The sequence below is a fragment of the Herpailurus yagouaroundi genome, unplaced genomic scaffold (assembly GCF_014898765.1).
Source record: "Herpailurus yagouaroundi ecotype Mexico unplaced genomic scaffold, PumYag 195, whole genome shotgun sequence".
In the NCBI taxonomy this organism is placed as follows: Eukaryota; Metazoa; Chordata; class Mammalia; order Carnivora; family Felidae; genus Herpailurus; species Herpailurus yagouaroundi.
Window position 1 is genome coordinate 4,517,704 of NW_024412426.1, and position 24,493 is coordinate 4,542,196.

Sequence of the window (24,493 nt, forward strand, 5' to 3'; positions counted from 1 at the left end):
GGTCTGTGGGAACCCTGCATCCAGCAAGTCCTTCGGTGCCATGTTTCCAATAGCGTTTGCTCACTTCGTGTCTCTGGCTCACCTTTTGGTAAGTCTCACACTTTTCAGGCTCTTTCATTACTATGACAGGTGAACTGCTGCGATCTCATGATAAAACCTGAGTGGATGAGGAGCTGCTTCTTAAGAATGAGGATAGAAAGTGGTTTCCTGAGCTGGAATCTACGGGTGAAGATGCTGTGAGGAATGTTGAAATGACAACAGAGGACTTAGAATATTACATGAGCTTAGGTACTAAAGCGGCAGCAGGGTTTTACAGGACTGAGTCTGATTTTTTGTTTTTATTTTTTTTAATGTTTATTTGTTTTTGACACAGAGAGAGACAGAGCATGAGTGGGGGAGGGGCATAGAGAGGGGGAGACACAGAATCCAAAGCAGGCTTCAGGCTCTGAGCTGTCAGCACAGAGCCCGACGCGGGGCTCGAACTCACGAACTGTGAGATCATGACCTGAGCCGAAACCAAGAATCCGATGCTAACCGACGGAACCACCCAGGCACCCCACCATTGTCTTATTTTAAGAAAGTGCCAGAGTCGCCCCAGCCTTCAGCAACCACCACCCTGACCAGTCAGTTGCCATCAGCATTGAGGCAACACCCTCCACCAGCAAAAAGACTGTGACTCACTGAAAGCTCAGGTGATGGTTAGCATTTTTTAGCACGAAAGTTGTTTTTTTTTTAAGTTTTTAAAAATTTATTTTGAAAGAGAAAGGGCACGAGTAGGGAAGGGACAGACAGAGAAAAAGAGACCCAGAGAGAATCCAAACAGGCTCTGCGCTGTCACCACAGAGCCCACAATGGACTGTGAGATCATGACCTGAGCCGAAATCGAGAGTTGGATGCTGAACTGACTGAGTCATCCAGGTGCCCGAGCATTAAAGTATTTTTTAATTAAGACAGGTCTTTTTTTAGGCACAAGGTTACTACACACTAGACCGCAGTACGGCGTATACATAACCTTCATACGCACTTGAAAACCAAAACATTTGTCTGATTTGCTTTTCTGTGCTGGTCTGGAAGGGAACCCACGGTACCTCCGAGGCGAGCCGGAGCTGGGATGGTTGACAGGTGTGCTGCCTCAGCTCAACTGTCTGGCACAACTTCTGTAAAACGGGGAAGGTTGTGGTGTTTTTTTGCCAGAGACGGCTCCTCAGCGGAATACGTGAACTGCTCCTGTGGCCCCCCGCCGTGTGGCTTCCGGCCACGTTGCCCCAGGGCTGTCCCAGTGGCACCATGGCAGGCTTGGTTCTTCCCACAGGCATCCCCCAGCTCAGCTGTGTGCCCCCTCCATTCCCTGTCCCTGCTGACCCCAAATCGAGAAGCAGAGGGCCTGCCTGCGACACGGCGGGCTCATTTTGGGCAAAAGGGTTTGCACATAACGTTGGCCTCCATTGTCAGGTTACTCGGGAATCGGGAAGCGCGCTCTCCACGTCGGAGTAAATACTTATCTGTGCATCCTGCAGTAGGTTAACATCCTGCTCAGCACTTCTCCCTGTCACAAGCTTCTCGGGCAGGCTCCCAAACCTCTTTCACCTGCTGGCACACCTAGAAAAGAATACTTGTATTCCTCTCTAGGACGGATGGATGAGGCGGCTCTGATGGGAGTCCCCTGGCATCACCCACAATCCCCTTAGCCCTGCCTCCCACCCTAGGGCTCAGGACCTACTATCACGGCCAACTTTAGCCAAAGGTTCTCCAACTTGAGTGTCCTCAGAATCACCTGGACGGCTTATCAAGGGGCGCCTGCGTGGCTCAGTCGGTTAAGCATCCCGCTCTTGGTCTCATGGCTTTGTGGGTTCGAGCCCCACGTCGGGCTCTATGCTGACAGCACAGAGCCTGCTTGGGATCTCCTCTCTCCCTTCCCCTCTCTCTCTGCCCCTCCTCCATTTGCCCTGTCTCTGTCTCTCTCAAAAATAAATAAATAAACTTAAAAAAACATCAAGCCCAGAGGTTCTGATTCTGCAGGTCTCAGGTGGGGCCCAATAATACATATTCCTGATAAGTCCCCAGGTGATGTGACGCCGCGGGTCCGAGGACCACACTTTGAGAACAGCTTGGCAGCAGCTGCCGGCTGGCTTTGCTTCCCCAGACAGGCTGAGCACACACATGGCCTCTTCAGGAGTGTCCGCTTGGACTGGGCACCCCTCCCCCCAGAAGCTCCTCTTGGCTGCCCCAGACATGCTTCCGCTGGCCCGACTGGAAACATGAGCTGGCTCTTGTTGTCACTGTCCGGATGGGAGGCTTTTGTGTGGCCCCAGTGAAGAGGAACAAGGTAGGGATCTGGTTTCTCAGACCCTCGGACAGTTCCGAGCCCAGCAGGTGCATCTGTGATGTCGGTGGAGAAGGAACGCAGGTGGCTCGGCTGGCCCATCTCCAGCCTGGGGGGACCACAGCCATCAGGCATCTGCTTTAGTGGAGAAACAAAGTTCCGCCCACACGGAGCCCCAGGCTGACTCCTGGAGGGTGTCAAATGTCCCTCCTCCCTGTCAATCCTGTGTCTTTGTCCCCTCCCCTTTCCTTCCGACAGACCGCTTCAGGAAACAGGGTGGGTTACAGGTGGGAGCAGAGGAAAGGGGGCTAGAAGAATCTGCTTCCAGGAAAGCAGTTTCCTCCCTGGCGAAGACAGCACTGACACCCCATCCCCGCAGCCCCTGACTGCCATAGAGTGAGGAAGGCAAGTCACGCCCTTACCTGGTTTGGAGAAAAGGCAGCGAAGGAGAGCCCAGAAACTGGGCAGGAAACCAGGAAACCCACCGCTTCCAACAGGGAGAACTCCCCGGCTTCGAGTGAAGGCCTCTTTCTTCCGGGGGAATAGCCTGGGGAGGACAGACGTGGGGAATTTAACAGGGACAAAGTGTGAGAGGGGGTGTGTGCCTCATGCTGTGGCACATCAGTGAGGATGGCCTCTGCGGGCAGAGGTGAGGTAAGCGGGAGCGGGGGAGGGAAGGCTGCCGTCAGAGAGGGTGCTGGAGCTGAGTCTCACAGGAGCAGCCCCCTGTGCCCCTAGCGAGACCTCCCCTATGTTTCTGTCTTTTCCCACAGAGCCAGAAGCAAAAGCCCGAAATGCGGTGAAAACCTGCTCTTTCCCATTCCTCCTTCAGATCTCAAGTTTCCTCCTGCACAGTCTGGACTGACTTTCCAAAAGGACACATGGCTGATATGTTTTGCATGTTCCTGTCACCTTAGAGCACCCTCACGGACAGGTGAGCTTTTCAGAAAGGGGAAGGATTCTCCTGAAATTGAGGGGTTTGTAGGAAGTCTGTCCTGCACAGCAGACCAGATCCCATGATAACCTGTGTCCGAAACTCAAGTGTAGTTTTCACAGCAGTAATCAGGGATGCCTTTGATTAAAAAAACAAAAGGAAACACCCACAGTCTGTTCAAGCCCACTCCCAGAAACAGATTCCTCAGACCTGGGATCGTGCTGTGGGAGTTTTTGAGCATCTGACATGTTCCCAAAGCAATTGGGCAGGGGCCACCCTTTGCCTTTGGACGCTCTTACCACCTATTTGGGGGACTACCTGGGCTGTCGATGCCTGGGGAGATTCCTCCTGAAACAGTGCTTTGGGGGCTTGGAAGATCTAACCACATCTCTGGGTTAGGAAGGAGCCCCCAGTTAAGAAATCGAAGCATCATCCAGAGCCGGGAGACTGCTCACTGGTGGCCTCTGCAGAAGGGTCCGTGGGCAACATCACCGATCCATTAGCAAGCAATGCTGGCCAGCGTCCCAAGTAAAAGGTTAGAGTCCTACTTTAGGAGAGGATACTAATACGTTCCATCTGTTGAGAACAGTTCGCAAAGGGGTTCATCTATATGCTCTCATCTGACCCCGTGAGGGAGGCCCGCTTTGGTTCCTATAACCACAGCGGCACCAAAACGTGGCTGGGAGGGGCTTCAGCGACACTGAATTCCCCAGTTCACCCCCCACAAGCCTGTGGTCTAAGTAAAATGGTGTATGTGTGCTTGTGAACAATTTCCCATCACCCCCGCCTCCTTCCTTAGGGCCCACTAAGTGCCTCCTATAAAAAAAATTCTGGAGCCTCACCAATTACAGCCATTTTGCAGAAGAGTAAACTCAGACTCAGCCTTGCCAAAAGTTGCATAGCTAGGAAAGAATGGAGTCAGGGCCTCCCTCCTCACTCACTTGGGCCTCGCTCTTCAGATGGCCCAGAGAAGGCCTCTCTCCTAGCCTGTGCTGCCTCCTTTTGAAAAGGAAAGTCAGAACCCCTAAGCCGGTCGTGGCTGGCAGCCTCTGGCAAGGGACTTCTGCCTCTCAGCACCTATGAGACACTTGTCTGGATTGTTCCGCGGAGATGCCCAAGAAAGAAGGCCTCCCATACCCAACCTGACTGGGGTAGCCACCCCCCTCCCCCACTGTTCCCTCGGGGAAGCTCCCTTTCTAAGACAACTCTACCCTCTGCGCCCCAACAGCGAGGATGTGTGTCAATGACAGAAGTTAGGGAAGGCTTTCCTGGCATACAGAGGTGGACAATCGGGGCTTCTAATGATGACGAGGACAGTAAAAGCCACACTGGTGGTTTGGGGGTGTTTGGAATCTTTCAGCAAGGCCAAAAGTCCAACGAACCAACCCACATACACCTGAGCCAGAGAAGCAGAGACGATTTGAGTTCATCTATGTTACGTTCTTCCATAATAACTGTATATTGAATAAAGTTTAAAAGGTCAATCCCAGGGCGCCAGGGTGGCTCAGTCGGTTAAGCATCTGACTCCTGATTTTGGCTCAGATCGCGATCTCACGGTTCCTGAGTTGGAGCCCCGCGTCTGGTTCTGTGCTGACAACACTGAGCCTGCTTGGGATTCTCTCTCTTCTCTCTCTGCCCCTCCCCACGTGCTCTCTCTCTCAAAATAAATAAATAAACTTAAAAAAACCCCACATAAATCCTATCATGCTTTTCTAGTGTTGATTTTAGCAACAGTTATGAAGTTTCAGGTCTGCAGCAGAACATTGACCTTAAAAAAGCTACCTTGGGTTTGGGTGACCTGTACCGTGAGGCGGCTGTGCCTTACCTGGTGGACTCAGGAGAAGAGCAGGCCTTCTGGGAACCACCATCCAGGCTCGGCTCAGGACTCACCTACACTTGAGGCTTGTGGGGGCCAAGCTGCTCTGGGGACCCCCTCTGTCCCTCCTCTGGTTAAATGGAGCAGTGAACTTGTCCCCTCCCCTCCCCTCCCCCTCTCAGGCTCTGCTCTGTATCCTTGGTTGGAGAGCCCTGAGGGCAGAGATGGGCACCTTCTGGACCCTAGCCTTGCTCTAGGATGGAGAGGCTCTCCCTCCCACCTGGGGACACAGGCCAGTGTCCTGGTTTCTAAGTTGACTGGAGCTTTCTCCCTTGTCAGAGATGCTACTGAGATACCAGTGAGGGGCCTGGGAGCACAGGGCAGGGCAGCTAAGCAAGGAGAGGCCCTATCGCTGTTGGAACCCACGGGTTTCTGGATGCATGAACTGCCTGGGGTGATAGCCAGCCTAGGGGGATTCTGTGGTGGGGGGTGGGGAGCAGAGAGTGCTGGACAGCAAACATAGGCTTTGGTGTTAGATCTTAAATGTTTGCTTTACCTCTTACTGGCTGTGTGACTTTGGACAGGTTACTGAACTCTCTGAGCTGAGTTTTACTGTGTGAGTGGATTAAATGAGTCCCCCGCATAGTGCAGGGTGCCCTACAGACATTGGTTCCTGTACCCTTCCTCCTCCCCCAGAGTCTGCCTCCCCAGCAAGCTGGGCACATCCCCTGGGAGCCCCCCAGCTACCACGTCCTCCCATAAAAACGCAAAATCAGAGTCAGTCCCCAGAGTGCTGAGCCTCCTGCCCCCACTGTGTCTGAGGCCAAGGGACAAGGGAGAGAGCAAGCGGCCTTTGCCTCTGGACATTTCCTCCTCATTAAGCTCAGATGTCACCCCGGTCCCTGCAGTTCCCCATCACACAGGCAGGAGAGGGCCGCATCCTGAGAGGTCTTCACATTTCCTCTTCTCCCTCTAGCCTCTCCCCACCCTCACCTCCAAGATCTGCAAGCCCCTGGCAGAGACAGGGAGTGCCACACCAGCAGAGCCCTGGGGCCCCAGGGGCCTAGCTGGCAGGGTCCCAGTGGAGTCCTGGGCCCTGTTGGAGAAGAAGGACGTCTGCTTCTTCTGGTATCCCATGAGGATGATGGAGTCTGCCCCTGATGGGGTTATCAGTCTGATCACAGAAGCCTCTCTCCAGCCAGCTGTGCCAGGTTCCCATGGAATGTAAGCGCAGGTGGGTTTGGCCTTCTAGCGAGAGTTTGGGACTGGCTCTGGGCTGGACTCTAGGCTAAGTCTTAACAGCTGTCCATGAGGCTAGACTTGGGTGAGTCCCCTGCGATGGCTGTGGATTCCCCTGTGCTTTCCAAAACGTGCTTCCTAATCTAGGTATTAGCACAGCTGTGACCTCAGCATGCGCTTGTTCCAAGCTGGAGGCTGGGCTGTTGTTTGTTGTGCAGCCACTGGGTGGCAGTGTGCAGCACTTTCCTACCCGCAGCCTCTGGCCGCTCCATTCCTTCCTTGCAAGAGGTATTCTCACACTTGTGTGTGCACCAGAATCACGTAAAAGACGTGTTAGAACATTTTTGCCCTGCCTCTTACTAGCTGCATGACTTTGGGCGGGTTACCAATCTTTCTGAGCTGATTTTCTGATTCAGCAGGTCGAAGGTAGGGCTGAGAATTTGCATCCCTAACGAATTCCAAGGTGATAGCGCTGCTGCTGTTCAGGGGACAGTTCGAGGGGCTGAGAGCTCTCCCAGATCCCTGGGAGCCCAGTGGCCTGGGATCAGACTCTCTGATTTCAGGAAGCAGGTGGACATGGCCACAGCTCTCCTCCCTGGAAGGTTCCTCTGCTGACACGGCTCTCCCCCAACTCCCCCCTCCCCCAACATCTTTTGTCACTGAATCCCTAGAGCACCTCTCCACCACAGCCCTCAGTGGCCAAACAATGAACCTCTCTCCAAAGACAGGAGTTCAATAGAGGGTAGGTGCCATTGGAGAGAGAACAGGAATTGGAGGAAAGTAACTGGAGAAGGTCAGAGAGGAAGGAGAAGGAGGAGGGAGTCTGCACACACAGTGGTCCCAGACTCATCTCAGATGGGATAACCACCAGGGGTGCAGGGGGCCTGAGATCAGGAGGCAGACCTGGCTGGCTAAGAAGACCCCTGGAGGCCAGGCCCCAGAGGCTCCCTCATGCACTTCTTCCTGGCCCCTATCCCAGGCTCTTTGCAGCATGTGACTGATTTCTGGCCAGTGGAATGGGGGTAAGTGATCATTCCCCACCTGGCCTACAAAGGCCTTCCTTGTGGTCTCCAGTCTCTCAGTGTGTGTGCCACTTGGAGGTGAAAGCCCTGGGCTTCCTTGAGGGTGACGGAGCCCCTGACATCCCATGTGATTGCATGGAACGGGGCGCCCCGCCCCCCCTCCCCACGCCAGTAGACTTTCCATGACCAAAGCATCAACTCCTACTGAAGGAAGGCGCTGAGATTTCAGGATTTCCCTGTTACAACAGCTAGCATTCTCTTGACCCGTGTATCAGAGGCCCGCCCTGACGGGAAATGAGACACTGCTTTGTCTCCACTAACTCATTTACTCCTCACACCAATGTGAAAGGTAGTATTATAATAAATCCCTATTTTGAAGGTGCAGATGTGAGGTGGGCGACTGGGGAGCTGGTAAGTATGCTGTCCAGATCACATGGTGATAGCCTCTGGCAAGAGGCGGGGCCGCGATCTGAACCCAGGATGTCTGTCTATAGCCCACACACTCCAAACTATGCTATGTGCTCCCCCAAAGACTCAAGGCCCAGTCCCCAGCTGTAAGGAGCTTAAGCTGAATTGGAAAGACCTGAGGTATACTTGGGAGTGTGAATCTGGGGTTGGGGAGCAGAAGATTTCTGCCCCTAGGGTTGCTGGCTGTGATATTGTGATCTATAATAGGAAATATGTATCTGGTCTACGTCACTGTCACTGTTTCTGGCACAGGAGTCCTAAAACCCTTGGAATTTCCTGTGATAAGAGTGGTAAAGTGTCTTTGGTTATGTTAATGAGAGACTTTTGGAAATTACCGAAGGATGGGGACTGGTTGCCAGGGGAACAGACCGCATGATTAGAAGGCTAGAACTTTTGGTTTCACCACCCCCGCCCCCCCCCCCCCCACACACACCTACCTCTGGGAAGGGAAGTGGGGTTTGAGGTTGAATCAGTAGCCAATGGCCAGCGATTTAATCAATCACACCTATGTAATGAAGCCTCCATAAAACCCCAAAACCTGTCTGAGAGTTTCAGACACCGTGGAGATTCAGGGAGAGCATCGTCCTTGGAGAAGGCGAGGAAGCTCCAAACCCCTCCCCCAGACCTTCCCCCAGGCATCTCTTTCATTTGATTGTTCCTGAGTTATGTCCTTTTATAATAAATGGTAATCTAGTAACTAAAATGTTTCTCTGAGTTGTGAGCCGCTGTAACAAATTAATCAAACCCAAGCAGGGCATCATGGGAACCTCTGATTTAGAGCCAGTTGGTCAGAAGTACAGGGCATGACCTGGACCTGCCACTGGTATCCAAAGTGGGGGTGGGAGGGGTAGTCTGTAGGACTGAGCCTTCAACCTCCAGGATCTGACCCTATCTCCAGGTAGGTACTATCAGAGCTGAGTCAAATTGTAGCACACCCCGCTGGTGTCTGAGATGCCTGGTGGTGTTGGTCACCACCACCCCCGCCCCCAACACACACACATGTTGGAATTGGGAGCCAGAACTGAGTTGCTAAACGCAGAGGCTGATGACCCCACAGTTGAAGAGGAAGGAGGAAAGGAAGATGAGAATAACGCAACAAGGACAGATCCACAGTAACCTTAGTTACTCAGTTCAATGACGTAATGAGTCAGTTTGGGGAACTCTGTGAAACACCCGATTCCCAAACTTCCCTTCCCTTCCCTTCTGGCTCTCTGCATCATCCTGCACCCTCCTTTTTAGCTTTGTGGTTTCAGATCCGTCCCAAGAGTTGAACACAGGAAAGGGTCTATTCGCTGTTGTATCTCCAGCACCTAGAACAGTGCCAGGCACATAGTAGGGGCTCAGTAAATACTCCTGGAATGAATGAAGGGTGCAAGAAACACATCTGGCTAGAACCTGGCAGCAAGAGCCTCTCCACTTGGGGGTCTCAAATCATGGAATCTTACGGGCAGAGGAACTCTTAAGAGACCATTTGGTCCAAGCCTTGCTTCTCCTGAGGCAGTCCTCAGGAGAATCATCTTCTCTGTCCTTTCCTTAAAGACTTAATGAATGGCAAGGCTGAATGAGACCTTTAGAGACCGTCTAGCCCTGAGAGTCTCAAACTTGGCTGTGTGCAGTATTCCAGGCTGTGGAATACTGATACCTGGACCCACTCCCAAAGATTCCGATTTCACTGGTCTGGGCTGCCAGTCCAGCCCCTCATTTTATAAACCAAGCCTCAGAAAAGGTGGGGGCTGGGGGGGTATGCTTAGGATTACCCAGCCAGTTCTCAGCAGAGCTGAGCCCCAAATCCAATGACTGCTGTTCTCTGCTCCAAACGCATTGCCATCGTCTTTACCAAAAATTCATTTAGGACCTCCTGGCTCTTGGGGCGGAACGCTCCTCCCAAGGTCACACCTTTGAAACACTTGTTCTGGCCAGAGTGGATTTAGATTGGATCCAGAGTTTCAGTGTAGCTCCAAACACAGCTTCACTTATCCTCCTTCCTGGCTCTGTGCTGTCCTTCTTTTACAACCATACCCCAGGCTTCCTGAGGAGTCTCCAGCACACCTCCCCTAGAGGGCCTCTAATTCCCCTCCCCTTGCCTGGCCAGTTCATTTCTGCTCTTTCTTTCTCCACCTCTGCTGTCTTGAACCCACTCATTCTTTTGCTGGCCAAGGTCCTCCCCAGAGCATCCACCCCCACTGAGCTGCTCCCCAGGAAGACCTGAAAGGAAGTGAGTTCTGACTCCTTCTTTTGTATCCTTCTCATTGGAGACTCCCCCCAGCTCTGCAAAGGGAGGCTGCCTTCCCTCCTCCCCAGGATCTGGCTCACAGGCAAACAACTATCTTGAGTCACAGCCTTGGAACACACATAATCTGCTCTCATTTATTTAAAAAAACAAACCGAAACAAATAAACAAAAAACCCAAACACCAGTAGCCAACAAAAAAAAACCCCACAAAAAACACTGATAAAGGCTTTGGTGGAAGATGATCCAGAGTAGATAAACAGTTCCTTAATCAGTGGGGCAGTAAATAAACCCCTTTCTTGTTGGGGGGGGGGGTCCTCCCGGAGAGTATTTTGGGCAGTCTGGAGAGTTTTTAACCCTCACTCGCCCCAACTAGAAATGGCCCTACTGGAATTTTTACAGGCGGCTATTAAGCCTGAGTAGAACTTTCAGAGCGTTAGTACAAACGCTCTTACTAATTATGCCTCCAAACCGCTGGAGAGCTGTTTAGGGAGGCTGTTTTGTTCCTGGCTTCCAGGCACGGAATCTCTGGTTCCTGTCCCTCCCAGCCATGCTCCTGGGCTCTCCAGAAGGCTCTCCAGAGGCCCTCTGCTGCCTTTCACAACTCAGCCAGTTCCATTTCAGGCACCTTACAGCCGCTGAAGCCACCAGACTCCTATCTGTAAGGAGCTCAAACACCTAACACTGAGGTACCTGACAATGTATGGAAAGCACTCAGCACTCCTCTGAGCCCCACGGAAGAATTCACGATTGGCCAGTTGCCTCCTCACGCACAATCTTATTTAATCCTTCCAGAGCTCCTGTGATGTAGGTGTTTTGGGGCCAATTTTCAGAAAAGGGAATGGGCCCAGGGTCACATGGCTCAGCTGAGTTTATGTAGTGCTCTTTGCACTGACTATGCCTTAAAACATTTCTGGATCGTGGTGGTACTCACTTTCCTAAAAGCAGGGGGCTAAGAGTCTGCACACGGGAGGGAATATTGCCAAAGGCAGAGAGTCATGGCCAAGTGAAGAAGGAGGAGGTGAAAAGTGTGTAGAAAAATCATCCAGTCCAGAGCGGGGCAAACTGGACATTGTATGCCAAACACAGCCCATAGCTATGTCTTAATTAGCCTGCACTCTGTTTCATGATGGAATGTGGGGGAAATTGTATTTCCTAAAAAGATCCAGATTTCCAAGTCTGTCTTGAAAAACCGTAGATCTGAGGGGCACCTGGGTGGCTTAGTCGGTTGAGCATGTGACTTTGGCTCGGGTCATGATCTCACAGTTCATGAGTTCGAGCCCTTCATCGGGCTCTCTGCTGGCAGCACAGAGCCTGGAACCTGCTTCAGATTCTGGGTCTCCCTCTCTCTCTGTCCCTTCTCCGCTCGCACCCTGTCCCTCTCTGTCTCTCTGTCTCTCAAATAAACATCTAAAAAATAGAACAAAGCACCTGTAGATCCGAGCACACCAGCCATTTAGCCAACAAGTTGTTGAAGCTGGCAGGCAGCTGGCCTCTCTAAAGGGCCTGCCCTCTTCAGTTTGTAACGGCCCCTCTCAGCCAGCTTCCCCTCTTTCTGTTATCTGCCTGTGCCCTGTTGACATTTGAGTTTATGGCCCCTGATCTGTTTCTACCTACCTGCTTCTTACGAGAGAAGCAGGACCCTGAGAGGTGAAGGGACCCAAAGTCAAAGGCAAATGCGGTGACCTTAAGAAAACCACCTAGCTTCCCTATGCTGCAATTTCCTCATCTATAAAGTGAGAATAATGCTGACAGTGCCTGTCTCAGGTCAGCTCCGGCTGCCATAATAAAACCCTACAGACCAGGGGACTTAAACCACAGACATCCATTTTCTCACAGTTCTGGAAACGGGAATGACCAAGGTGCCAGCAAATTCGGTTTCTGGTGAGAGTTCCCCTCCTGGTCTTATAGACTGCGGCCCTTTGCTGTGTCCTCACATGGCCTTTCCTCAGTGTGAGTGCTGGGGGGGTGGGGTGGGGGTGGGCAAACTCTGTGGTATCTCTCCTTATGAGGACACGAACCCTATCAGATCAGAGCCCCCACCCTTATGAGCTCATTTAACCTTAATTACTTCCTTAGAGGCCCCATCTCTGGATAAAGGCACATTGGGGGTAAGGGCTTTAGCCTATGAATTTAGGGTGACACAACCATTCAGTCCCTAACAACACCCACTTCCTAGGGGTGTTGGGTGAGGGTGGAATGAGCACATGCTTGAAAAGCACTCAGAGCAGCGTCTGGCACGTAGTACATTTTCAGTAAATATGAGCAGTCATATGACGATACCGTCAAGAGGGTGGGCTTCCTCTAGCTTTCCGTAGTGCTCCTTCTGCCAAAAGATATGTCACCGTGGGCACCCACTGTGCTCCCCAGACAGCTGTCATCTTTCATAAGGCCAGGGAGAGTGTTACAATGAAGAAAGGAAGACGGGTTGGCACATTTCTAATGCTGACCCCTTTCCTCAAATGGGATACTCAGGAAGCACCCGTTGACTCAGGAGATGGTCAACGACAGACACCTCAGTGCTCTCCTCAGGGAAAGTCCACCCACCTCCCCACACAGCGCTGGGCTCACATTCTTTCTCCAGCACATCCGGCAAGACGTTCAGCCTCTGGATCCATGAATGCCTGGTTTTCCCATGTGTGGTTGTCTTTGTTACATCTTACCTGTCCTTGCCTTTCACCTCCATGAGTGCGAAATTCCCCGGAAAGCACTGGGGCCTCTGCCTGGGTCCCAAAGACGGTCAGCAGTCATCTTCTGTTTGCCCTCAACCCACTTCCGCTCTGCTGTCTGCCCAGGAGGATGCCGTCGGCCCTTCTTTCTGCCTCCTGCTCTCACTGGGCTCCTTCAGGTCCAGGGCAGGTAACAGCCCCAGGGTTCCTCGTCATCCTTGATGGTTCCCCTCGTCTTGTAGGTGCCTCGGTGTACAGGGCTTAAACCTTCTTGAGAGTTCCACCTGTGTCCTGCTTACCCCTGATGGATACAGGAGGAAGCCGATCTGCACGTAGGTTTTCAGGGGACAGAACAGACATCTGAACCCAGAGAAACTGCTCAGTGGCCAGGCATGATAGGTTATGCGCTCTGCCTTTTCAGGGAGGATTGCCCAATTCCAATTACCAAGAATATTCATAATATATGTCTTGAGACATTCACTAAATACCAAGATGTGGCTACGTGCCTCACCCAGGATGTTACAGGCAGAGCTAAGATTAGCAGGTGGGGTGACCTTCATATCACATGGGTTCCTGGACCTTCAGAAGCTCCCTAGTGTAGCTCCTGTATGACCTCAATCATGTGCCTCCATATTCATCAGCTTTAGGTCTCATTTGTCAGCTGGGCAGACCTGGGTCAGCGTGTTCCCATTTTCCTTTTGGACAGAAAGCCTCCCTCTCCTTCTCTCTCTCTCTCTCTGTCTCTGTCTCTCTCTATATATATATATATGTATATTTAATGTTTACTTATTTTTGAGAGAGAGAAAGAATGCAAGTGGGGCAGACTGAGAGGGAGACACAGAATCCAAAGCAGGCTCCAGGCTCTGAGCTGTTAGCACTGGGCCCAACACGGGGCTTGAACTCATGAACTGTGAGATCATGATCTACCTGAAGTTGGATGGTTAACTGACTGAGCCACCCAGGCACCCCAGAAAGGCTATATTGTAAAACTTACTTCATTTTCATCTTCCTGAAGTACCCCAAAATCAAAAAGAGAGCTTTCTCATATAGCCCAACCATCACACAGCATCGAGCAACTGCTCCTCTCTGTGTGGATCCCAGGAAAACCCCACAAAGGCCAAATCCAAGTATTTGCAAGACGGCTGCTGCTACAGAGTGAATATTTGTGTCCCTCCAAAATTCATTCATGAAATCCTAGCCCCCGATGTGATGGTATTAGGAGGTGGGGCCTTTGGGAGCTGATGAGGTCATAAGGGTGGAGCCCTCATGGATGGGATCAGCACCCTTATAAAAGAGGTCCCAGGGAGCTCCCTTTTGCTTTGACCACATGAGGACATGGTAAGAAGATGGTCATCGATGAGCCAGGAAGAGGGTCCTCACCAGCGCCTTGATGTTGGACTTCCCAACCTCTGGAACTGTGAGAAATGAATGTTTGTTGTTTAAAAGCAAAGAAGTTTTTGTTAAGGGGTAGGCACAGAGCCTTCAAATGCACTGTTCAGAAGGGGACAACAGGTTTCTTCTCTGAAAGCTGCCATTGTGAGAGAAGACAGTAATTTTACAGCAGATGATTCTCTTATTCTCTGGGTGAAAAGTAGGTGTAATCCAAGAAAGTCTTAAATTTCTGCTCCCTCTGGCCAAATGTCCTCAAAGGACCTTAGAACCGTAAACCTGGCCGGAACGACCATTGTCCAGGGCCCCCGCTGCTACCAGTGGATTATTTAGGCCCCAGTGTGGTTCTTTCTCTGGTGGCTCCCCTGGTCTCATTCATTCTGTTTCTAATTCTCCTCCATGCTCCCTGCCCTCTGGCACCCCCTCTCCAGGGGATAAGTTAGAAAAATAAATAAGCCTGAAATTCAAAGGACGTCCCTTAGAATTTTGAAGCATCAGGACAGTTAAACTTTTTGGTCATCAGGACATCTACGAATTGTCTGTGATTACCATTTGAATCTATGTTCTTCTTGCTATTAAAAAAAAGAGAGAAAAGAAGAGAAGGAAAAAGAAAAGTAGCTGATCAAGTGAATCGAAGTGTAATTCTCAGTTCTGACACTTACTAATGATATCGTCTTGTGCAAGTTCCCCAACCTTTAAAAACTTCAGTTGTTTCCTTTGTAAAATGAAAATAATTAACACCTATCTCACAGGCTTATTATAGTAGACATTTATTGTGTTTTCAAGGGTTGTTCAGTCCTCCTCCTTCAAAAATTTTTTTAATTGGAAATGATTTCAAACTTAACAGAAAAGTGGCAAGTATAATAGTGCAAAGAACATCCATATACCCTCTACCCAGATTCATCTACTGTTAACATCTTGCCTTATTTCCTCTATCATTTTCTCTCTGCACACATGCAAGTGCACAGTGGTTTTTTTCTGGACCACTTGAAAGTAAGTGGCCCTTCCCCCTCTATACCACAGTGTGTATTTCCTAAGAATAAGAATCAGGATAGTCCCTATTCATCACTGTAGTTTAGTTTATCAACTTCAGTAAAGTTAGTATAGATGTAATACTTTTATCTAATTGAACATCTATATTACTATTTTGTCACTTGATCCAATAATAACATTTACACTGTTTTTTTCCCTGCAGGTCAAGGTGCAGTTTAAAAGAAAAAAAGTTTATTCATTTATTTTGAGAAAGAGAAAGAGAGAGCAGGGGAAGGTCAGAGAGAGAGAGAGAGAGAGGAAGAGAGAGGATCCCAAGTAGGCTCCCGAATGTCAGCAAGCCCCGATGCGGGGCTTGATCTCACTATGACATCATGACCTGAGCCAAAACCAAGAGTCAGGCACTTAACCAACTGAGCCACCCAGGCGCCCCCTCAAGATGTAGTTTGGATCAGGTGTCACATTTGGTTGTCATGTCTCTTTGGTCTTCTTTAATATGGAACATTTCTACTGACTTTCTTTGTCATTTATTACACTGACAGTTTAAAATATATACAGTTTTAAAAACAGAACTTTCCTTATTTTGGATGGGTCCAACACTCTTTCATGATTAGATTCATCTTATGGATTTAGAAAGACTGAGCTCCCATCAATACCTCTAACTCCAATTCTCCCCCCAGGCTCCTTCCTTGTTTCTCCCCATTCCGTGTTTGCATGCTCCCTCTTCATAGTGAAAACACCAATATCAGGGCATTAACTCATTTGCTTAATCCTATCAGACATCTCAAATAGTTTCAGAATTGTGCAGCCTCTTTTGGGCACTCTGGTTACATCTGGGGAATTTCCCACCATGTGAATCTTCTTTCTCTAAGATAAAATCTGGAAAACTCCCTAATTGTTTTTTGCAGGGAGGGCACAAACAGGTGATCTGAGTTCCACCAGTCAGATTCACAACATTCAATCACCATGCGATATTGATTCCCAACAAGACGGGGAGGACATAGGCTAAACACTAACATCCATTGTTGCACTAAACATCCATTTTGCTGGTGAGAGTGGGTGAATAGTCTGGATTTGAGGATTTTACCCTTTTTCCAAGAAAGATACAAATCCATTCAGTTATGAAGCTCCCTTCAAGGTTGTGGCCAGTTGCAATCGTCTAGAAGCTCTTAGGGAAGAGAGTCAATGAGTAGAGCTATAGTCTGCTTGATTCAAGCTACTATAGCTGGTCCTAAGGCCGTAGTTGATATCATCATCTCCCTTCTCCATTACCTTTTCTAGACGTCCCTCACTCTTGCCCAACACTTCAGCTGGTTTATCTGGATTGGGTCATCTTCATTTGTGGGAGAAGGTCTTGAAGTTCTTCATGGAACTACCCTTATTGAATTGTAACTGCTATCACTGCAAAATTATTACTTTACCAGGAGCTGTGAATCCCTTGGGTTCCCTGAAATCCAGGAGAAGCCATCCAAACCTACTATACTTTAACTCCTTTCTTTTTGCCTGTGGCCTGAAGTGGCCGGGGAGCAGTCACAGCTTCCAGATCAGTGGAATCTGCACCCTGGCAGAGGCTTCTCCCTGGAAACCAGAACCTCTCACATAACAGAGTCCAAAGTGTCAGGGACAAAGAGCACAAATCTCCTCAAGTGGGTCACTGGCTGCAATGGTGGAAGGTGCCACTTCTACCATGTCCACCTCTGTCCTTCGGTTCCTGAATTCATCCTTTTCAGCTCTTAAGGATCAGTACCATATATTGGTCATTAGCTCAAAGCGTATTAGAACCTGGAGGGCTGTGCCATAACTCTGCAAAGTGTTGTACCTTAGCTTTGCCTTAACTGAGTTTCAATGGGCTTTTTCATTATACGATCAGGTCAGCTGTTTCTGGGTATGGGATCCATGGTAAGACCAGTAGGCCATGCTCATGAGCCCATTGTTGCCCCATCTTTCACCATCAGATGGGTCTGTTGTTCTGAGGAAATGTTGGATAAGGTAACATGTCAATGGATAAGGTATTCTGGAAGCTCTCAGATGGTGATACTATCTGAAGCCCTGTGGGCAGGGAAGGCAAACCCATTTATGGTGTTTATATTGATTGGGGTAAAGTCAAGTCACTGCCTCCTCCAGGGTAGAAGGTCCATATAAATTTACCGGCCCCCAGCTGGCTATCTGAGGAATGCTGTGAGACAGAGCACCTGGTATCAGTCTTTGCAGTTGGCCAGCTGGGCTCACTCAGCAGTGGCAATAGCTTTGAGCCAGATTTGGCTTAGATTTGGAAATCAGGTGAGGGTCTATAATTCTTTGCTATGGTGCTCAGAGTAAGCCTTCTGCTCCCCAGCATTTTTTCTGATTATACAAATCAAGCAATAGCCTAAGTGACGGCTCATCTATCCCCCCCTTGTTAGGGTGGTTATCAATTTGGGATGGTCCTGGTGTATACCACTTGTCCCCATGTCATTACTACTAGTGTACCTTTTCACTCTCAAAAATAGCTCGACGTGGAAAATAAATCATATGCATACCCCTCCCTTAGGAACACCATGACCTATTAGCCAGCATTATGAGTCCCTGTAGAGAAAGTGACCCTGAGCGCTCCTCTACCTTGCTGTCCGTTGTGGTATGATCACCTTTTCCTTTATGATTAAGTGCTCCCACCTCACCTCTGCAATTCTGGGATTTTTGTTATCTTCACAAATAGTAGGCAGCCTAGTTACACAGCACCCTCCTCACTACCATCCAGCTTGGACTACAAGGACAGCCACTACCAACTGCGTCCGTACCAGTGCATTCTTTATGGCCTTAGTGTGGGGAGTGTCTTCCGGTCTGGCCCAGGAACTGGTCAGGTGGTGGGTTCTGGAGCCATACTGAATTAACCCTTCTAATATTCCTTCCTTCCTGACTCTTCTGATGCCTTCTTCAACACCACACAAGGAAGTCTGCTTTCTCTACTTTGCTTATTGTTGAGACCAGGCTTCAGAGATCCATCCAAGCAAACATGGGGATTAGGACAAGCTCTAGGCATCCTTGCTAAAGCATGAAATGTGGAGTTCTTTTTTTTTTTTTTTTTTAACATTTACCTTTGAGAGACAGAGAGAGACACAGAGCACAAGCGGGGGAGGGGCAGAGAGAGAGGGAGACACAGAATCTGAAGCAGGCTCTAGCTTCAGGCTCTGAGCTATCAGTACAGAGCCCGACGTGGGGCTTGAACCCACGAACCGTGAGATCATGACCTGAGCCAAAGTTGGATGCTTAACCGACTGAGCCACCCAGACGCCCCTAAATGCTTAGTTTTGTATGAGTATCCCCAAATCAATGAGTTCTCCTCATTGAGCTTCTCCCTCCCATCCCCAAATATAATATCTTCAAGATCCACACGTTTCCACAGTTCCTGCCAGTGCACATTAGCCAAGCCCTACAATATCTTTGGCAGGTATGATTTTCATCCCTGGAGCAGGGTTTCTTTTTTTTTTTTTCTTTTTCTTAAGTTTATTTATTTTTGAGAGAGATAGAGAGAGAGCGCACAGATGTGTGAGCTGGAGAGGGGCAGAGAAAGCAGGAGAGAGAGAGAGAGAGAGAGAGAGAGAGAGAGAGAGAATCCCAAGCATGCTATGTGCTGTCAGCATGAGATCATGACCTGAGTCAAATCAAGAATTGGATGCTTAACCAACTGAGCCACCCAGGTGCTCCTGGAATGGGGCTTCTTCTTTCCACCTTGGGCTGTGCTACCACTTGACTCTGGATATTGGTGGAGGCAATAAGTGGTCTTGAGGCGAACATGCCATGGAGAGCCGCGGGGGGTGGGGGTGGGGTCTTCTCTGGGCAAGAGCATTCGCAAGGGACTTGAAGGGTCAGGATACTCATCCACTGAGACATCTCTATTCCAGGATTCTGAGTCCCCCTCTTTCCCTATTAGGGCTCTGACTTTGACGTGGAAGCCTGTGAAGGTCACGTATTAGTACCCTTTGCAGTTCTGCTATCATGTGATCAGGTCCTGGGCTTGATTGGAAGAGTCTATCCTGTGGTTGCAGGAAATAAGACTCTCAAAGCTGCCATGGAAGCTCTCTGGCTTTCAGAGCATTCCGTGAGTTGGTAATTAACTGCTCTGAGCCGGTCATTTTCTGTTTCCAAGGTCTCTCACACCTTATAATTATCATTGTTTCCAAACTGATTGAGGGCCACAGCTACTTGATCTCCTCATGCCTTGCTCTCCATCCAATTGACCACAGTTAAACACAAGTGAGAGCTGTGGAGCTCTTGCATATCGGAGCTATTACCTTCCTTCTCAGCATCAGCAAAGGATTCTAGTGATTTCAGACGGGTAGGCAATTCAACCCCGAAATCTATCCCAAGCATGTGCTTTCTAGAACCACTTCTGGAACCCCTTGTTTTAGCTCAGTTTCCCTAGAAAGCAGAACCTAGAAGCAAAGGTAAATCTGACTGAGAAGGCAGCAAGAGCGAGCCAAAAGGGAAATGGGAGTAGGAAAGGATGAAACGCAACACAAGGTGGTATGTTATCATGCAGGTAACTGCTTCATGACCAGCTGCAGAGAGCCTCGGAAGCTTATTCAATAGGTATGTCTGCTCAATCGCGCGGGACGGACAGCTGCAGACAGGCTATGTTGGAAAAATCATGACTCGGAACAGTCCATAGAAGGGAGGAAGGAAAGAGAACTCACCTGCCTGGCTCCCTCCCATCTCCGCTTTCTCATTGATCAAAAGGCTCCCCGCAGGGAATTAATTCCTTAGGATGCATCTATCCTCTTTGATGGCTGCTTAGAAGCCACATCCTGCAGTGTGGCATTTCATCTGAGTCTCGAAGCAGTGGAAGAGTCGGAGACTGCACGTGTGGCTGGCCAGCCTGGCTGTGCAGCAGCAGCCAAGAGGGACTTGCCTGGGGCAAGTGACTGGCCAGGTCCAGGTGGCTGGACTGCACAAGTCTATAGCTGTGGAGGTAGCTGTAGAGCCAGGAGACAGGCAAGGTCTAGCTAACGTGAGGAGGCATATAAGGTGTGTTTGATATATCCCTTAATAGGCTGTTAATGTCAACAAGTGGTGGAGCCAGAAACATGATCTGTCAGGTAGGATTCTGTCTTCAGTGTCTTTGAGACCCCAGCAGCTGGCACTTGGAAAATGAGATACTCTTTGACCCGTTTTTCTGGTTCCAAACCTTCCGCTACACAGCCCTGCTATTCTGGTCATTATGTCAACAAATAGAAGAGTAGGTCAACCTCATACTCTCGGAGGTTGAGCAAATAGTCGCCACGTGTCCCTGTTCAAATCACAAGTTGGCTCTGTCCCACTGTGTGTACATATGGAAGGCTATGTCACTCTTACTAACTGCTTGAACTTTCAAAACCCAGCGTCTCTCTGGCCTGAGTTCAGTGTTACGTAACCTGAAATACACAAGGACGTGAAGAATAGAGTTGGCTGGTCCACACAATAAGCACAATTCTCTAATGCTAAAGAATTCTCAACACAAGGGCCCTCTGCCTCTCAGTCCTGCACTTGGACAGCACAGTTCACTGCAGAAGCCTTCTTACCACCATTTAGGGAAAGCAGCCAAATCTCATAGCTCTCTTTATACACCGTGTCATGTGGGTCCCTACTGCACCCCACCCCCAGGGAAGAGGAGAACAGACATTTGGAATATTGGAGATGAACAACAAAGGCTTTCCCCCCAGCTGTCAAGGAGTTCTGGGGTGCTGGGGGCAGGAGCATGAACTGATAACCCTCTCTGGTCCATAGGATTTGATTCAGGTAAAGCAGGATCCAGGCCCTGGTTTAACAGGGTGATTGTACTTGTTTGGACTTGGCCTGAGTGGGACACCGGGAACTGATGCCAAGGAAGGTGAAACTTGCCAGATATTCTTCGATGTTCACCAGCTGGTCTGATCACTTGAGCTTTGAGAGCTCAGTTTTCTCTTGAGGGATTGTGAGGTCAAATTTTCACCCTGTGCATACAGGTCTGCATCCTGAAATCCTCACCCCACCCTGGATTTGAAACTCAGAGGAAGTAAGGAGAGAGCGATGGATTTGAGAGATGAGGGAGAAAAGAAGAGAGGAAGGATGTTCAAGATGAGAAAACGTCACTCACAGAGGCATGCTTTCTTTTAATCAAGAAATGAAACCTGAGGCAATTATGTGGTGAGAAGATAAGCTTCTTCCAGTTTCCTGATTTTTTTTCAGGAGTGCTATTTCACTTGCATTATTCAGATAATTTCCTGAATTGGCCCATTTCTTGTTGTCCAGATGGACCTAAATTATTATTCTCATTGTCTAGAACCCAGGTCTCCTCCCCCTAGGCCCTGGCTGTCCACGGTACCCCAGGGCCTCTGCCCATGATGCCTCCACCATCAGTGGCTCCTTGACAACCGAATTCTTTAATTTTTTTTAACGTTTATTGATTTCTGAGACAGAGAGAGAGACAGAGCATGAGTGGGGGGAGGGGCAGAGAGAGAGGGAGACACAGAATCAGAAGCAGGCTCCAGGCTCTGAGCTGTCAGCACAGAGCCCGACGCGGGGCTCCAACTCACAAACCGTGAGATCATGACCTGAGCCAAAGTCAGTCACTCAACCGACTGAGCCACCCAGGCACCCCAAAAACAGAATTCTTAATTCCAGGTTAACTTAGAAATTGCTATCACAACTGCCTATCCTCTCAAAGCTTCCATGGAGTTTAAAGAGAAAGCATATTTGGCTAGGTTCCTAAGTGTCCCCTAAAGAAAAAGTCAGAGAATCACAGAACTTCAGAGCCAGCACAAACCTTACAGTGGGGGATCTGTTCTCTTTTTGGAAAGAGAAGTTAAGGCCCAGAACAAGCAAGTAGCTTGTCCTGGGTCGCACAGCTTAGCCAAGTGACAAACCTGGACTTAGAGCCAGCCCCAGGTCAGTCGTCTGCTGCTCTTCTCATCTCAGTTTGCTTTTCTTTTTCTTAAGAAAAATAAAAAATAAAAAAAAAATAAAAAGAAGATGCCTTTAAGGCAAAAGTGTTTCTTGGAGAGTGTGGAAAGGCTCCCACTCCCCCATCCCTCTCTCTGACCCCTTCTCTAACTCAGTAGCTATGACAGAATAGTGGGGGCCTGACTGACCTCCTGGGTTTAACTGTCACATATCAGCTTGGGCTTAGAAGGGATTTATTAATCATGACTGATGTCAGAGGGTACATGCGGTGCCCCGTTGTTGATTTTGGAAAATTTGTTTAATGTGAGATAAAAAAAAAAAAAAAAAGATTTAATTTTGTGCTTCGTGTGACAGCCCAGCCTAAACCATCTGTCACTCCCTGCTAGGGGCAGGTGACTGTGTGCAGCCTTCCTCAGGGAACGAAGTTCTAAGGACAAGCCCTCCTCTACCTCGGGGTCACTTCTTGGGTGGCTTCGTTTCTCCTCTGCTTCCCATAGGTGCGAACTCTCGCAGTGCGACGACCCCTGGGGAAACTTGGTCTTAAGTCCCAAGGGCAACCGCCACAGCCCCGCGGGGCTCCCAGGACAAGACAGCGATCGGATTTCTCGTGGTGGCCCAGCTCCCCCTGTTCCTCTCCCCTCCTGCCCGGGAACCCCCGGAGCCAATCAGAGCGTCGCGGAGCTCCCGGTTGTAGAGTCCCGAGCCCGGGACCCGCCCCTCTTTGTTGCGGTGGCCAATGGACGCGTTCGGAACATCGGCGGCTGCCCGGGTGACTCGGTTATATGTCACAGAATAACATTCGAGAATGGGACATGGAATGAGGCGACGGCCGCAGCAGCCCCAGCAGCCCCAGGCCCAGGCCCAGCAGCCGCAGCTGCCGCAGCAGCCCCCGCCGCCCCCGCCGCCCGGAGAGGCTCCCCGGCCATGAGGCCGGCCGGCCCGAGGTAGGGTCCCGGGGCTGCGGCGCGCCTGCCTCGCGCCCCGCCCGCAGCCAGTCCCCCGGGGTGCCTGGCGCTGGAACTCGGGGAGGGGGCGGGTGGGGCCACTTGCACGGGTCCCTGGGACTGCAGCCGCCTTTCGCCCACCGGCCCCGGGAGGGCCCGGGCGGGCCTCCGGGCGGAAACGGGACCGCCTTTGCCAGCCGAGGCTGCTGCTGCGCCCTCGCGGCAGCCCGGGCGCTCACGTGCCGGCACGTTCTGGGCTCGGCTGGCGCTCGGCCACATCTGGCACCAAGGAATGCGTGGAGCCTTGTGGGGACCTCCCGCTCCTTCACGCAGCACGAGCTGTCTTTCTTCTCCCTACCCGTCCACTCCGCACCCCCCGCGCTCCTTGTATCCCCCGCCCGGTGCCTGGGGGTGTGTGTGAAGCTGTGGGACAAAATTCGAGTCGCCTTCCTCGGGAATTGCAGGGCTGGAAGCTCGTGTTCAATTCCTGGAGGGGGTCTGTCGGCGCACGGGGGGAGCGGGGAGTGACGCGGGGACACTCCAAGGCCTCGCTGCCGTTGGACACAGCCCCTCCTCGGTTCCTCTGGTGTCCACTTACCCGTGGTGTGTGCCGTGTCTCCACTGATTTCAGGCTCGGCCCGTAAGCGGAGCTCCAGCCGCCGCTCCCGGTTCGCGCGTCCTGCGGCAGCCAGAAGCAATGGAGAAGGCCGTCCCGGCGGGGCGCTGATCCCCGCGCGGCGCCCGCGCGCGCACACGCCTCCCGCCGCCGCCGCCCCCTTTCCGCCCCGCGCACCCCCGCCCCGCCCTGGCCCCACCATGACCGGCTCCGCGGCCGACACTCACCGCTGCCCCCACCCCAAAGGCGCCAAAGGCACCCGGTCCCGGAGCAGCCACGCGCGGCCCGTGAGCCTCGCCACCAGCGGGGGCTCAGAGGAGGAGGACAAAGACGGCGGGGTGCTGTTTCACGTTAACAAGAGCGGCTTCCCCATCGACAGCCACACCTGGGAGCGCATGTGGATGCACGTGGCCAAGGTGCACCCCAAGGGGGGAGAAATGGTGGGCGCCATCAGGAACGCCACGTTCTTGGCAAAGGTCAGAGGCTTCGATGGACGCGAGGGGGTGGGCAAGGAGGGGAGCACTTCAGTCTGTACAAAGCAAGCGGAGGCCGTGTCCATTTTCCCGGTCCTGCTAGCGACTCCCTTCCGCTCCCTAGTCTTCCGGCCAGCCCCTGCCCCTTGGCTTCATTGAGATGTTTGTCTTAGAAATGGGGGAGGGAGAGGTAGAGGGCTTGCTGCTCTGGGACTGTGAGGTCTGGTTGTGCCAAGGTTTCTTTAATCTCCAGCCAAACTTTGTTGACTCGCCCCCATGTACATCCTCCTGCAAAAGCTGTGGCCGCCAGGTAACAGCAGCCCTGCCAAGAAGGCACAAGCCCCCTAGTGATCCCACTCTACTTTTCCTCTTTGGAAACTGTAGGTCCTCCCCTGTCTCTCCCTAGCAAATGATTTATTAGGCCGTGAATGAATTTTGCAACCAACCAGACTTCTCAGCTTGAATCATTTCTAGACTTCTTGCC

General features: G+C 50.9%; 2 protein-coding genes across 9 annotated transcripts in view; one reads left to right on the top strand and one right to left on the bottom strand.

Annotated features, from left to right (window-relative positions):
- Window positions 1–864: 864 nt before the first annotated feature.
- LOC121011773 (uncharacterized) lies at window positions 865–23,738 on the bottom strand. 3 transcript variants are annotated; one of them, XM_040446435.1, is made up of 3 exons: window positions 23,519–23,738; window positions 2,746–2,870; window positions 865–1,599 (listed from the first exon to the last, which is right to left on the bottom strand). In XM_040446435.1, the coding sequence occupies exons 1-3, from the start codon at window positions 23,736–23,738 to the stop codon at window positions 1,534–1,536; spliced, it is 411 nt and encodes a 136-aa protein (XP_040302369.1). In that variant the 3' UTR covers window positions 865–1,533. The 3 variants fall into 3 exon arrangements, with proteins under 3 accessions (XP_040302369.1, XP_040302368.1, XP_040302367.1); XM_040446434.1 differs by lacking the exon at window positions 865–1,599 and adding an exon at window positions 1,925–2,432; XM_040446433.1 differs by lacking the exon at window positions 865–1,599 and adding an exon at window positions 1,925–2,458.
- Window positions 23,710–24,493, top strand: part of VASH2 (vasohibin 2) — a 51,189-nt gene continuing 50,405 nt past the window's right edge. For 5 of the 6 annotated variants that reach the window (XR_005781746.1, XR_005781747.1, XR_005781748.1 and 2 more), the window contains exon 1: window positions 23,710–24,012. Coding sequence is in view for 3 of the 6 variants with exons in the window: in XM_040446429.1 (XP_040302363.1) it covers window positions 23,737–24,012 (276 nt within the window). In the remaining 3 variants the exon portion in view is untranslated. The remainder of the gene's footprint in view (window positions 24,013–24,493) is intronic. The other variant, XM_040446430.1, reaches the window with a different exon arrangement.